Raw genomic sequence first — 13,791 nt, 5'->3', positions numbered from 1 at the left:
TGCAAATATCACTCTTCAGAGTAAAAAAAACATATTCAAATAAATAAATTACTGTATTTGACTTGTCTTTGGGCCACTTTTTTGTTATAAAACAACACAAATTAAGTAGAAAGCACCCATGAATTCACTCTGATGTAATTAGCTTTGTACCAATACTTAACAACGGGCTGGCTGATGAATAAATGGCTGTCCAGCGGTCATCTCCCACGGGACGCATTTCAATCAATAACACAGCAGCCGGCTCCTGAAGGCACCACAGCAATTTATTCTCTCAGTAGGCTCTATTGCACGGCCATTAACACACGCCAACACTCATTAACATTTATTTAATGTTATTTCATTTATTTACTGGATCTGAACACTTGTTGTTGCTGCCATTTTTCTCTACCAAGTTCATACAGCAGAGAACACCAGTCAGTAAATCTATTAAATATAGAGCAGGTTTTACTTCTATAGCTATACAGAGGCACACTGCAACAGACCAGCAATCATCTTTTCTATTCCGAGTCAAACTGATAAAGAGCGATGGATGAGTGGAAGTAAGACAAAATAAATACTAATAAGAAATAAAAACATGTCTTTCTGTCCATATGTCACACTAGACAAAATGTATGGAAAAACTAGACATTCAAACCACTGACTTCACTCACACTGTGTGTAAAAAGATACAAAGAAAATAGTTTGTAATATTCTTCCACTTTTCATCACATACTTTGGGACATTTAAAATAAAAACATAAAAACAACCACACTTCCGCTCGATTCTTTTACAGTTTGCTCGCGAGTATAAATAGAGGTGAAAAATAAAGCTGATGCTTTTTCGGGTTACTGCGCAGTTGAGTCTACTTTGCCATGTGCATGATTACAAAAATATACCCGGGCAATCGCAGACTGGGCATCAGCTGATGTATGTGACACTGTGGGTGCAGCGACTGCTGGCGGCGCCGTTGTTTATTTGATGGAGGCCTTGATGTACTGTAGTGCGCTGTGGGCTGCGTCGTTGTGGGCGTTGCTACAGGAAATGCCTGTGCCGTGGCACACGGTGACAGGGGTGGTGGACAGCTCTGCCAGGCACTGATACTGCCCGTTCACTGTGAGCTCATCTGCAAAACAGTTGAATAGTTAACATCTTGCAACACATATTTTACAGCCACAAGCTGTGGATAATGGTTTCCATTATACTACAGAATTGAATTTAACTCTTCCCCCTTTGGACTCCTACTGGGAGTAACCCTTGTTTCTCTTTTTCTGAACATAGAAACTCTACTTGAGCACTAAAAGTATTACAACAGACCTGGTTCACCCATTCACACACATTTATACAAGCACTTTTTCCACGTCTTAGTGCTTTCTAACATATACATGCCAACAAATGCATTGGAGAGCAACCTGGGCTTCAGTACCTTGCTAAAGCATACTTTGGCATGCAGGCTGGATCGAACTACCAACCTTCAGATTAGTAGATGACCTGTTTTACGACTCTACAGGCATTTTACCAGGTAGGTTCCGTCACAATCAGAAATCTTGGTAGACACAGAGGATGTGTGCACAATTTTTGGCCTTTTGTTTACTTTCTTGTTCTCTATGCTCCTATTTCCTCTTCTCTTTCCCCCTCACCCCCCACCCTGTCATGACAGATAGCAGCCACTCCCTGAGCATGCTTCTGCAGGACGTCTCTTCCTGTTAATAGGGAGTTCTTCCTCAGCACTGTCGCCAAATGTTTGCTCACAGGAGACTGATAATTCATTCGTTACTGTTTGAAAATACAACCCAGTGTAAGGTTCATGTATTAAATTATATGATGATAATAATAATTAATGATAATATTCATCATGATTATTGTTGTTATTATTTTAAAATTCATTGTTTTACTAAAAAAAAAAAAAAACATAGTAAAGCACTTAAAAAAAAAAAAAGATGCCAAATTACAATTATTTAATCGCAGTTGTGAACGGGTAAATGTGTTTTAGCAAAAATAAAAAATTAAAACAAATCATTTTACGAGGACTTAAATGTCCTTTGTTCCCCTTTTGTTAAAACAGAGAAAAATGCACCACAGACAAATACTGAAGAAGGAAATGGTTGCCTTATATTTACATTGTCTACAAACTCAAAAACCAAATTTCTCTTAAAAATTTAGATTTGCAAATGTGAACAAATCAACTTGTTAGAGATATTCATCTCCACTTGAAAAAAACAACCCCACAAAACAAGAAAACTGCACCAAACACCACAATAATAAACAGCATGTCCAAATTAATAAGTCTTCTAATCAGATATTGATGCTTCTTTCCTATGTGACGCAAAAATAGGAGACAGATGCTTTTTTTTAACTAGTTAAGCACCCAAATAAAAAAATCAAATGTTTCTATGTTTGAGTCACAGCAACTTTGACAGTAACATCTGCAGTAATATTCACATCTCTAATGACATCTCACAAGCGTTCGCTTTATTTTGATACAAAGACTGTTTACACAGTTTCTAATTGCAGAGAAATACATTTATTTTGGTCATTTCATTTTGGAGCAGAAAGCTCACCCTTCTTGTTATACCCTTTAGATGAACAGAGAGTTTTTTTAATTAGCTACATATTCTTTAAATAATGATCCCTTTTATAAAAAGTAGGATAATTATTAAAAAAAATTATTATAGCTCTATTACATAGGAAAAAACGTTGGGTTACTTAACGTAATCCCTGGTTCTTTGATAACAGAGTGAGGTGTTTCACTATGGGGAATCGCCTCGGCGTGACCAACTACGGAAGCTCCAATGACACCACGTCTGTCTATGACAGACCTGTCGAGCCGTGCTCAGGGCTCCGCCCCCTCGTACTAACACGGCCGACCAGCTCCTCCTAACTCATTCCAAGCAGATTTCTTTCCGTGCCTAAGCAAGGAGGGAAGTGTTGGTGAAACACCTCACTCTGTTATCAAAGAACCAGGGATTACGTTAAGTAACCCAACGTTCTTTTTCTAACTTCGCTCGGTGTTTCACTATGGGAGATATGGCCCACTCCCGGATTGCGCCAGCTCCCGAAGCTACTCTCCAGTGCTACTCCAGGATCTCAGGTCGAACCTGAGGCACCAGAATCCAGCACCGTCTGAGCCAGGGATGACTGTGCAACATCCAGCCGATAAAACCGGACAAACGTGTGCGGCGTAGCCCAGCTTGCTGCCGCACAAATATCCTGGACTGATACACCTCTGAACAACGCCCAGGATGTGGCCACACCCCTAGTGGAGTGTGCTCGGAGTCCCGGGGGGGCCTGCAAGCCCTTACAGCTATAAGCCAGAGCTAAGGCCTCTACAATCCAATGAGCTAGTCTCTGGCGTGATACGGGCCTGCCCTTGTGAGGGGAGGCCCAGGAAACAAACAGCTGATCCGACTTCCTGAATCCAGCTGTTCTGTCAACATAAGTCCCCAAGGCCCGGACAGGGCACAAAGTGTTCAGCCTCTGTTCCCTCTCGGAAGAGAATGGAAGGGGGTGAAAAGCTAGGAGCTCTACTGTAGAGCACCTGTATGATGTTTCCAACACTTTAGGGACAAAGGCTGGGTTAGGCCTCAGGAGTGCTTTAGTGAGTCCCGGGGCCAACTGTAGACAAGAGGGGTGAATAGACAGAGCCTGTAATTCACTAACTCGCTTGGCTGTGGTTAGAACCAACAGCAGAGTAGTTTTAAGAGAGAGAAACTTCAACCCCACTGCCCCAATAGGCTCAAAGGGGTGGTGGGAGAGGGCGTCTAAAACGACTGACAGATCCCATAAAGGGACCAGTGGTCTAGAAACTGGGAGCGTTCGACGCGCCCCTCTCATGAAGCGACCTACAAGGGGGTGCTGCCCAGCAGGTTTATCACCAAACCCCACGTGGCAGGCTGAAATAGCTGCTAAATAGACCTTTATAGTGGAAAAAGCTTTCCTTTTGTCCAGCAAGTCTTGAAGAAAACACAACAGCTCCACCACTGAACACTGAAAAGGGATAATCTGCTTTTCATGGCACCACTCTTCAAAAACACGCCATTTACTGCTGTAAATGGAACGGGTGGAGGAGGCTCTGGCATTCTGAATGGTTTCAATAACCTTCGGAGGCATGCCTGCTGCCTTCAAATTCCACCTTTCACGGGCCAGGCCCAGAGAGCAACCTGGTCTGGATGGGGATGGTATATCTCCCCCCGCGCCTGAGACAGAAGGTCCCTGCGGATGGGGAATGCCCATGGCTCGTCCACCAGAAGCTGGATGATTTCTGCTATCCAGTGTTTGGATGGCCACCGTGGAGCTATTAAAATCAGAGACAGCCCCTGATCCCTCACTCTGATCAGTGTTGGGGAGATCAGGCTGAGGGGAGGGAAAGCATACAGCAGAGTTTTTGGCCAAGGATGGGCCAGCGCATCCACGCCCAGTGGCGCGTGTGCTTCTGACAGGGAGAAAAACAGGGGGCACTGTGTGTTTTCTCGCGAGGCGAAGAGATCTACGGCAGCCCGGCCGTATCTCTGCCAAATCTGCTCCACCACCTGTGGGTGAAGCCTCCATTCTCCGAACAGTGGATTTCCTCTGGACAGGAGGTCCGCCCCCCTGTTCAGAATTCCTGGCACGTGAGTTGCCCGAAGGGAGAGGAGCCGAGTGCTGCTCCACATAATTATTTCCCTGGCTAACCTGTGTAGCTGCCGGGAACGGGTGCCGCCCTGGCGGTTGATATAAGCAACTACAGTGGAGTTGTCTGTTTTCACTAAAACATGTTGACCCCGGAGATACGGCAGAAAATGCCGTAAGGCTAGGAGCACCGCGCGGAGCTCCAGCACATTTATGTGATTCAGAGTGAGTCTCTGTGACCAAACGCCATTCACTGCTCTGCTCATCATAGTTGCACCCCAACCTGACAGGGATGCATCTGTGGTCAGCGTCACCCTGGATGATACTGCCCCGAGCGGTACCCCCGCCGCGAGAGCTGTCGGGCTCCTCCAGGGCCGGAGAGCCGCGATACACGGCTGCGTTATTTTTACACCACGACTGAGATGTCGGCGAGGGCACAGCTGCAGAGAAGCGACCCACCGCTGAAAATCTCTCATCATAAGCAGCCCCAAGTGTACCACCGATATCACCGAGGCCGAGGAGGCGGAGACAGAGTCGGAACCGCACGACTTTCCCCAGCTGAAAACGGGAAAGACAGTGAGTGAAGGATGCGATCCTCCGCTCTGAAAGTGCGATACGATAAGAGATGGAGTCTATTCTGAGTCCCAGATACTCTGTAGACTGTGCGGGTTCCAAGTGGCTCTTTTCCAGGTTGATAGTGAACCCAAGCTCCGTGAGGTGATTCACCACCACCTCGGAGTCTTTGATCGCCTGCTCTCGCGATCGTGAGCATATTAGATAATCGTCTATGTAAGAAAATATTCTGATGCCGCTGTTCCTTAACGGAGACAGCGCTGCCTCCACACATTTGCTGAACACCCTCGGAGCTAAGGATAGCCCGAATGGGATAGTTTGAAACTCGTACGCTACGCTCTGATAAGCGAACCTGAGATATTTCCTGTGTGGAGGATAAATGGCGATGTGAAAATATGCGTCTGATAGGTCGATTGTAACAAACCAATCGCCTGTGTGAATTGAGCGACAAAGCGTCTTGTGTGTGAGCATTCTGAACGTGTACTTTCTCAAATGCTTGTTTAACACACGGAGATCCAGAATAGGACGGAGCGACGTTCCGTCCTTTTTCGGGATGAGGAAATAGCGGGAGTAAAAGCCCTGCTGAGCTTCTTCGCTCGGAACCGCTCCGATCGCCTGTTTGTGTAACAGGGAGGATATTTCCTCCTCCAGCACATTCGCTGAATCGCGACTGGCCACAGAAGCTAACACTCCGCCGAATCTCGGTGGTTTTGCCGCAAACTGTAGTCTGTAACCATGGGAAATGGTTGACAAGACCCAGGGATGAACTGCGCATGCGCGCCACCGCTCCAGCCGCGCTGCAAGCGGGCCTCTGAAGAAGCGGTAGCGTGACGTCACCCCTGTCTCCCGGAAGGAGTTGGGGCTCTCCCCCTCGGGAAGAGCGTGAGCTCCCCCCGCTGGGAACAAAGACAAATTGCAGTGATTTTCTTTTGTTTTTATTTTGAAACTGGGGGGACATTCTGCCCTTGGCAAACTGCCTGGCTGCAGAAATGCACGTTTTATTTCTTTTGTTACCCCCAAACCACAGTGAAGTGTATGATGACTCTGGGCAGTGCTTGGTGACACAGACAGAGTGCTTAGAAGTGTTTGGTGACACTGCGCCATTTGTCCACAAGTCTGTCCTCCCTGAACTGGAGGGGGAGACTGAGAGGGTGCTCCTGGTGAACTGGAAACTTCCGGAGACCCTGAACTTTGGAGTGATTTGGTTACCCCTTCTAACACCTTCCTTCTCTTTGGGGAAGAAAAGAGGGGTGACACAGAATGCTGCAGGTGTGCTAGGCTGACCGCTTCTTTTTCCCCTCTCCGGGGTGTGACGGCTTGTTCTTTGCAGCAACTGCTGCAAAGGAATGCTTGCCCCAAGGTCTTCGGTTCTCTACCTTGGCCTGGTGGGCACCCTGCTGGCCTCCTGCTCCTCTCTGCATTCTGACCCCACTCTGTCTCCCTCTCACAGCTGCTGCTGTTGCTGCAAAGCCAGCTCTTGGCACCTGCTGGGGCTGAGAGTTAGGTTTTCTGGGTAAGCAGAGATTGAATGCTTCACCCTCCTGCTTTCTGCGGGTGCTTGTTTCTCTCATTCTCTCCAGGGCTGGGCCAAAGAGACCCTTGGTTGGGTCATAGGCTGCATCCATGACCTCAGCCTTCTGAGCATCACCCAGGCCTGACAGGTTTAGCCACAAGGCTCTCTCACCCGAGACTGCAAGGCCCATAACGCGACCACACCCTTGGACTGCCCCCCTGGAGGAGCGAAGAATGAGATCATTAACCACGCAGATTTCATCCCAGAGGGCTGGGTTCGGGGAACCCGAGTCAAGCTGACGGCCCATGTCTTCCAGAATTTCTGCCTGATATGCTGATAGCAGTGTGACTGCATTAAGCGAGCATACTGACTGTGCAGCATATTTGTACGTCCTTTGATAAATAGATGCCGTGAGGCGATCTATCTTGTTGGGCAAAGAAATGCTAGAAGAAGCTGAGACTGCCCTGCAGTTAGGGTGAAGGTGATACGCCACTGAAGGCTCCACTGCTTGGGGTTCAGTCAGCCCCAGTTCACCCATCCCCTGGATCTCAAGCTTAGAGCAGCCCTTGGTCGGAAGCTTGCTTTTAAAAGGGCTTGACCAATAGCGACTCATTTCTTTCATGCAGGCTGGGACTGCTGGCAGAAGCTGCTTTGATGGCGGCAAGGCTGGTGGGAGCCTCTTGCCGTCATACAGGTCGCGTTCTGCCCCTTCGGCATCCTGGGCGGCTGGCCATGGGATGCCTAGCTTGGCAGCAGCCCGTTTGCAGACCTCGTACAAATTGCTGTCCACCAGGGGTGCAACTTCAGCCCCACTCGGTGGCCTGGACTGCTGGGGAGGAAAGGTAGAGTCATCCTCCTGTTCCTCATCCATGTCCTCCAGGTCGAGGAGGTCGGAGTCGGCATCGCCCTCTGCGTCCTCGCCACCCGGCTCGCCCACGTTTTGATCGAGGAGGCCCTCGAACGATGGGGGTATGAGCGGGGACTCTTCTTCCATCATGTCCGCCCAGCTTGTGGAGGCTCGCGGATGACGGATATCGCTCGTAGCAGTAGCAGCTGACAGGCAGGGGTCCTACTGCTACTCTCAGCCTCCTTTCCAGGACTTTCTCTGGCATCAAAGCACAGTGTGGGCATCCCTGAGGGTCCGCCAGTGAAGCCTGAGCATGCTTGGCACCCATACAGACGATGCACATTGGATGAGCGTCCCTGCCCGAGATGGTGGCACCGCATGATGCGGGGCACGGGCGGGATGCAGCCTCTTTAGCCTTCGGCTCCGACCTTTTGGTGGGAGTAGGAGCCGTAGACATGGTAAGCGGAAAGGGGTGAGACTAGGCTACACCAGGCTCGTCTCGACACGTTAGCCCGTAAGTAGCTAGGACTAGCAGCGGGTGTTTAAATCCAATCTAGTCGCAGCGGGAGTCAGCTCGTCGTGACACGTTAGCTGCACTCCGCTAGCCAATATCGTTAGCAACTTAATGCTAACAGAACCCTAGGTCGACCAACAAGCTAATGCTAGTGAGACGCTAATGTGGTTCGTGGCCTGCTAACAAGTTAATGCTAGCCGGACACTGAACGAACAGCTCGCCGTAACGCGTTAGCCCGAGTCACACAACGTCGGCTACCTCGCTAACTAAAACCAGGAACCGCTGGGACAGCTCGCCTGACGCGGTTGCTGTTCCACAGTGCAACTCTAAGTACACTTCTTTCGAAGGACTTACTCAGCACGATCCAAACTGGAACCGGAAAAACTGTGTTCGGCGACGTACTCCTACACAGGACGCCTGAGAACTGTTAAGCAGCTAATCAAGTTAGCCTGGATGCGCTGAGGGAGCTCAAAGTAGTTTCTCACGGAAAGAAAGCGAGAATGAGTTAGGAGGAGCTGGTCGGCCGTGTTAGTACGAGGGGGCGGAGCCCTGAGCACGGCTCGACAGGTCTGTCATAGACAGACGTGGTGTCATTGGAGCTTCCGTAGTTGGTCACGCCGAGGCGATTCCCCATAGTGAAACACTGAGCGAAGTTAGAAAAAGAACTGTCTTTTTTTCTGTTGTCTCTTATTTAACATTAGGGACGTTTGTGGCAATAAATTTCTTAATCAACTAAACAGGTCACTTATGAAATATTAAGTTATATTTGAAAACGGTTTTAAAAAAAATATATCCCCATTCCAAAATGTCATGTGACAATCTGATTGGCTTAGGAGTGATGATGTCATATGGATTTTTGATCCTTTGAAATTTTTCGTTTCTTCGCAGCCTTTGTGTTTGCAGAGTTTTTCCAAAACACTTTCAAACATTCAGATCTGTCTTTCATTTTCTTCTTGAAACCTCATGAACGGTGAACTAAAAACTCTGGAACATGGTTTGAAACACTGAAATTGTTTCAGCTGAAACTGGCAAAGTCATACGTGCGTGTGTGAGTGTCACAGGTGATATGGTGTCACTAGTCCGGTCATCATGTTTAGGCTCATTCACTCCAGAATTATTTAGGCCAAATCTTTAAAACAGTGTCACTGCACACACATTTCAATCACACAAATGCAGGATTAATTCTTTGCAGTATTTTATCTGATTTATTATGAGAATGTCACGCCTGATCATTTGCGCCCACAACATCAAAAATGGGGGCAAAAGGGAGGAGACCACGTTTAATCGATTATAACACGAGGTCAGAAATATAAGTGCTGACATGAGTAGTGTCCACAGAAACCTCTGAATCTCAGCTAAAAACCCATGTAAACCATGTCTACAAACACCAAACAAAGCAAAGACACCAGACAGTTAAAAGAGCAGTTACTGCACCATGAATCTGTGGACAGGTAATATCCATATTTTGATTTATGATTTTCTGGAGTTAAATGTGAACCGAAGCATATTTTCAAACGTGTTATATGCTATAAAATACTTTTAAAGATTAGGTGAGGGAAATAAAAAATCATTTTTTCTATGTTTGAGTCACAGTAACTTTGACATAGTAACATCTGCAGTAATATTTACAGCTCTGATGACATCTCACCAGTGTTAGCTTTATTTTGACACCAAGACTGTTTACACAGAGTTTGTAATTGCAGAGAAATACATTTATTTTGGTCATTTCCTTTTCAAGCAGGAAGCTCACCCTTCTTGGTATACCCTTTAGATGAATACAGAGTTTTTAATTAAATACATATTCTTTAAATAATGTTCCCTTTTAGAAAAAGTAGGATAATTTAAAAAAAACAAAACATTTATTATAGCTCTGTCACGTAGAAAAAAACCTGTCTTTTTTCTGTGGTCTGTTATATAACATTAGGGGTGTTCGTGGCAATTAACTTTTTAATCGACTAAGCGGGTCAAGTAAGAAACACTTAAATATTAAGTTACATTTGAAAACTGTTTAAAAAAAAACATATCCCCATTCCACATTCCAAAATGTCATGTGACAATCTGATTGGCTTAGGAGTGATGATGTCACAAGGATGTCACAAGGATGTCACAAGGATGTCACAAGGATGTCACAATGATCCTTTGAAGTTTTTCTATAAATAGGGGTGAGGAACAGCAATTTTCAGTTCGTTTCTTCGCAGCCTTTGTGTTTGCAGCCTTCAAACGTTCACTACAGAAAAATTTGGAAACCTCTCAGAGTCATCGGATACAAACGCCAACATGTATCCAAGATTACGGCAACCAAGACAAAAAGATTTCGCCGCCTCTCCTTCCACGCGTGGCCGGCCAATTTCTCCAAATGGCCTCTTATCCATCCAAAGGGCATTACAGGAGAGTAGGAATGAAAACAACCATCTCCAGAACAAAATTCGACAAATTGAAGAAGAAAAACGTCACCTGGAGAAGAAGTGCTTACAGATGGAAGCACAAAACAAACACCTGGAAGAAACACTACAGCGCCAGCCCGACATCAACATTATTAATGAGGGCTGGGGGATCAAGTTTGCTCAAGCCAGAGAGCAGATTGTATCCCTCATCAAAGAAAACAAGAAAAAGAGCGCTGAAGTTAAAGAAATGTCCGAGCAGCTTCAAGGCAGGAAAGCGACGATTGATAAAATGGAGTGGGATCTGCAATACATGGACCAAATGAATCACCTGCTCCAAAGAAAGCTTGATGAAGCTGAAGAAAAAAATAAAGAAGTCCTCCAACAGAAGCAACAACAGGACACAAAGCAAAAAGACCTGCAGCGCGAGCTCCAAGGCATGCAGGAAAAGTACAGAATGGTGAAGGCAGAGTTGGAACAAACATTGGTCCAAAATAAAGACCTCCTTCAAGAGAAAGAGCAGCAGAAAGAAAGACTGCCAGAAGAAAAGTGCATTATCAAGGACTTTGAGAGTAAAAATCAAAAGTTGCAAGGATTCTGTGATGAACTGAAGGTCAAAACAAGTGAGCTGGAGGGAGAAAAGGAAAGACTAGAAAAACGATGCTCACACATGCAGAAAAAGATTGATCACATGGCCAAAAACAACTCAGAGCTCATTAAGGGGATATTGTTGGAATTCAACAACTTGAAGCGGGAAAACACAGAAATGCAGGCCCAAAAGCAAAAACAAGACAAAACGCATGAGGACCTGCAGTGTACGCTCCGCGATATCCAGAAAAGAAATGAGCAGCTAGAAGGCCTGCACAAAGAAGATCAAGTGAGAAATGCAGACCTGCAGAAGGCAAAGCTGACACAGGAGGCAACATCCAAAGACCTCAAAGAAAAGCTTGAAGAAACACAAGCAACATTAGAACAGGTGGAACAAACATGCAAGAAACTTGAGAGGCAAAACACAGAAACCATCGATGAGTTGAGAACCCTCATCCTGGACAAAAAGGCGCTCGTGGAAAAGTCCATGAAAAAGAAGAAAAGATTCTTCAGCTTTTTCCGGTAGAGGGACAATACTGCTTCTTCAACTGATGTAGCCTCGTCTTGCTCCACCTCTGTTCACCCCCCCGACCAGTCCCGGCAGTTGACTGCCCCCTCCTGAGCCTGGTTCTGCCGGAGGTTTCTGCCCGTTTTAAGGCAGTTTTTCCTCCCCACTGTCGCCTAGTGCTTGCTCAGAGGGGATTGTTGGGGTTTTCTCTCCTCTACCTTGTTTCTTTATTTACTTGTTAACTTTTTGCTCTTACCTCATTTAACCTTGTTTCGTTATTTACTTGTTAACTTTTATGAACTTACCTCATTTAACCTTGTTTCGTTATTTACTTGTTAACTTTTTGCTCTTACTTCGTTTTACCTTGTTTCTTTATTTACTTGCTTGTTTAACTTTTTTTTCAACTTATCTAACAAAATAAAACAGTTGAATTTATCCTTTGAGTATTGTTCATCTAATCTTTACAGAGTTTTTCCAAAACACTTTCAAACATTCAGATCTGTCTTTCATTTTCTTCTTGAAACCTCATGAACGGTGAACTAAAAACTCTGGAACATGGTTTGAAACACTGAAATTGTTTCAGCTGAAACTGGCAAAGTCATACGTGCGTGTGTGAGTGTCACAGGTGATATGGTGTCACTAGTCCGGTCATCATGTTTAGGCTCATTCACTCCAGAATTATTTAGGCCAAATCTTTAAAACAGTGTCACTGCACACACATTTCAATCACACAAACGCAGGATTAATTCTTTGCAGTATTTTATCTGATTTATTATGAGAATGTCACGCCTGATCATTTGCACCCACAACATCAAAAATGGGGGGGGAAAGGGAGGAGACCACGTTTAATCGATTATAACACGAGGTCAGAAATATAAGTGCTGACATGAGTAGTGTCCACAGAAACCTCTGAATCTCAGCTAAAAACTCATGTAAACCATGTCTACAAACACCAAACAAAGCAAAGACACCAGACAGTTAAAAGAGCAGTTACGTCACCATGAATCTGTGGACAGGTAATATCCATATTTTGATTTATGATTTTCTGGAGTTAAATGTGAACCGAAGCATATTTTCAAACGTGTTATATGCTATAAAATACTTTTAAAAATTAGGTGAGGGAAATAAAAAATCATTTTTTCTATGTTTGAGTCACAGTAACTTTTAAAGTGTTTGTGCTAATAACATCATGTACAGTAAGACAGGCATGGAGAACAGAACTGACTGAGAGAGCCTTTGAACAGATGACATACAGTTCAATTCAACATATAAGACCTTAAGAATGAACAAGCATCTAAGTAAAATATATTTATTTAGTCTATCATCTGTGATATTATTATGTACAATTATAATGTATTGTTCACCTCTCTTAAATACACAGACAGCCTTAATGTATGAAATATTCATTCATTAAAACACTCAAATTTGTCTGTTGTCTCAGTGGCTGATAGTGCCCACAGGCATCAATGTGAGCTTGAAGCCATTTATGATTTTTATGTTTAATGGGTGGGTGCTCACGATAAACAGATTTTGAATGAAAGCCCAGGAACTTCAGTAGCACAAAAAGTGGCTATTCTCTGTGCCCATATGGATCAGTCCCTCTTATTACCATTATTCCCTTAAGCCTCAAGTTGGCTAGTTAAGTATCAGACTAACGTTTAAAGCTTTCACTTGAGTGAAGTAACTCACATTACTGCTACTGCTAAGTAATGTTAGCTACGTTTACAGCATATACCATAAATCACCATGCCATAACTAACTACTGTACTATCACACTCAGTGCATTTCTCCAGCACGTTTGATAGCTAGCAAAATAATAATAATAATAGTTTTAAAATTAGCATGTGTTATGTACACATACTCGAAAATTATTTACTAGGACTCACCTGTCATGTGACTCAGAGTGGAAATTCCACCAGTGTCGTTTTCCATCAAACACTCATTAAAACAGCAACGTCAAGTTAGTGCACTCATCCCCGGGGGGGCACACATTGAAACAGACTGGCATGCAGAGGTGCAAGGCACACCAGATGGAGAAATTTTGCTTTCACACTTTGTGACTCATTTTATTTTTCTATCTGATAAGAAGACTATTCGGTCAGTTATTTGTGGTGAATGAAATATGGTTTCAACCACGTTTAAGCACCACATCTAAAATTCAAGCACTATTCAAACCTTGAAAAGACAATATTTAAATTCAAGCCTTTTTTAATGATTTCAAGCACCCATACAAACCCTGCATATCGTTAGCTTCATAGCATAAGTGCCTAAGTCATTTTTTGG

At 44.8% G+C, this 13,791-nt stretch overlaps 2 protein-coding genes across 5 annotated transcripts in view; both read right to left on the bottom strand.

Annotated features, from left to right (window-relative positions):
- Positions 1-245: 245 nt before the first annotated feature.
- On the bottom strand, positions 246-6,276 carry LOC120731168. The gene has a single exon (XM_040028047.1). It carries the CDS (start codon positions 6,259-6,261, stop codon positions 3,064-3,066), a length of 3,198 nt encoding a protein of 1,065 aa, XP_039883981.1. The 5' UTR covers positions 6,262-6,276; the 3' UTR covers positions 246-3,063.
- A 3,374-nt stretch (positions 6,277-9,650) lies between these two features.
- LOC120731169 (protein TANC1-like) overlaps positions 9,651-13,791 on the bottom strand; it is a 98,220-nt gene continuing 94,079 nt past the window's right edge. For 3 of the 4 annotated variants that reach the window (XM_040028048.1, XM_040028051.1, XM_040028050.1), the window contains one exon: positions 9,651-13,752. The gene's annotated coding sequence lies outside the window, so the exon portion shown is untranslated. The remainder of the gene's footprint in view (positions 13,753-13,791) is intronic. The other variant, XM_040028049.1, reaches the window with a different exon arrangement.

Source organism: Simochromis diagramma, unplaced genomic scaffold (genome assembly GCF_900408965.1).
Source record: "Simochromis diagramma unplaced genomic scaffold, fSimDia1.1 OVJJ01000343.1, whole genome shotgun sequence".
Lineage (NCBI taxonomy): Eukaryota > Metazoa > Chordata > Actinopteri > Cichliformes > Cichlidae > Simochromis > Simochromis diagramma.
Note: the sequence above shows the minus strand (reverse complement) of the source record. Positions and strands in the feature narration are given on the sequence as shown.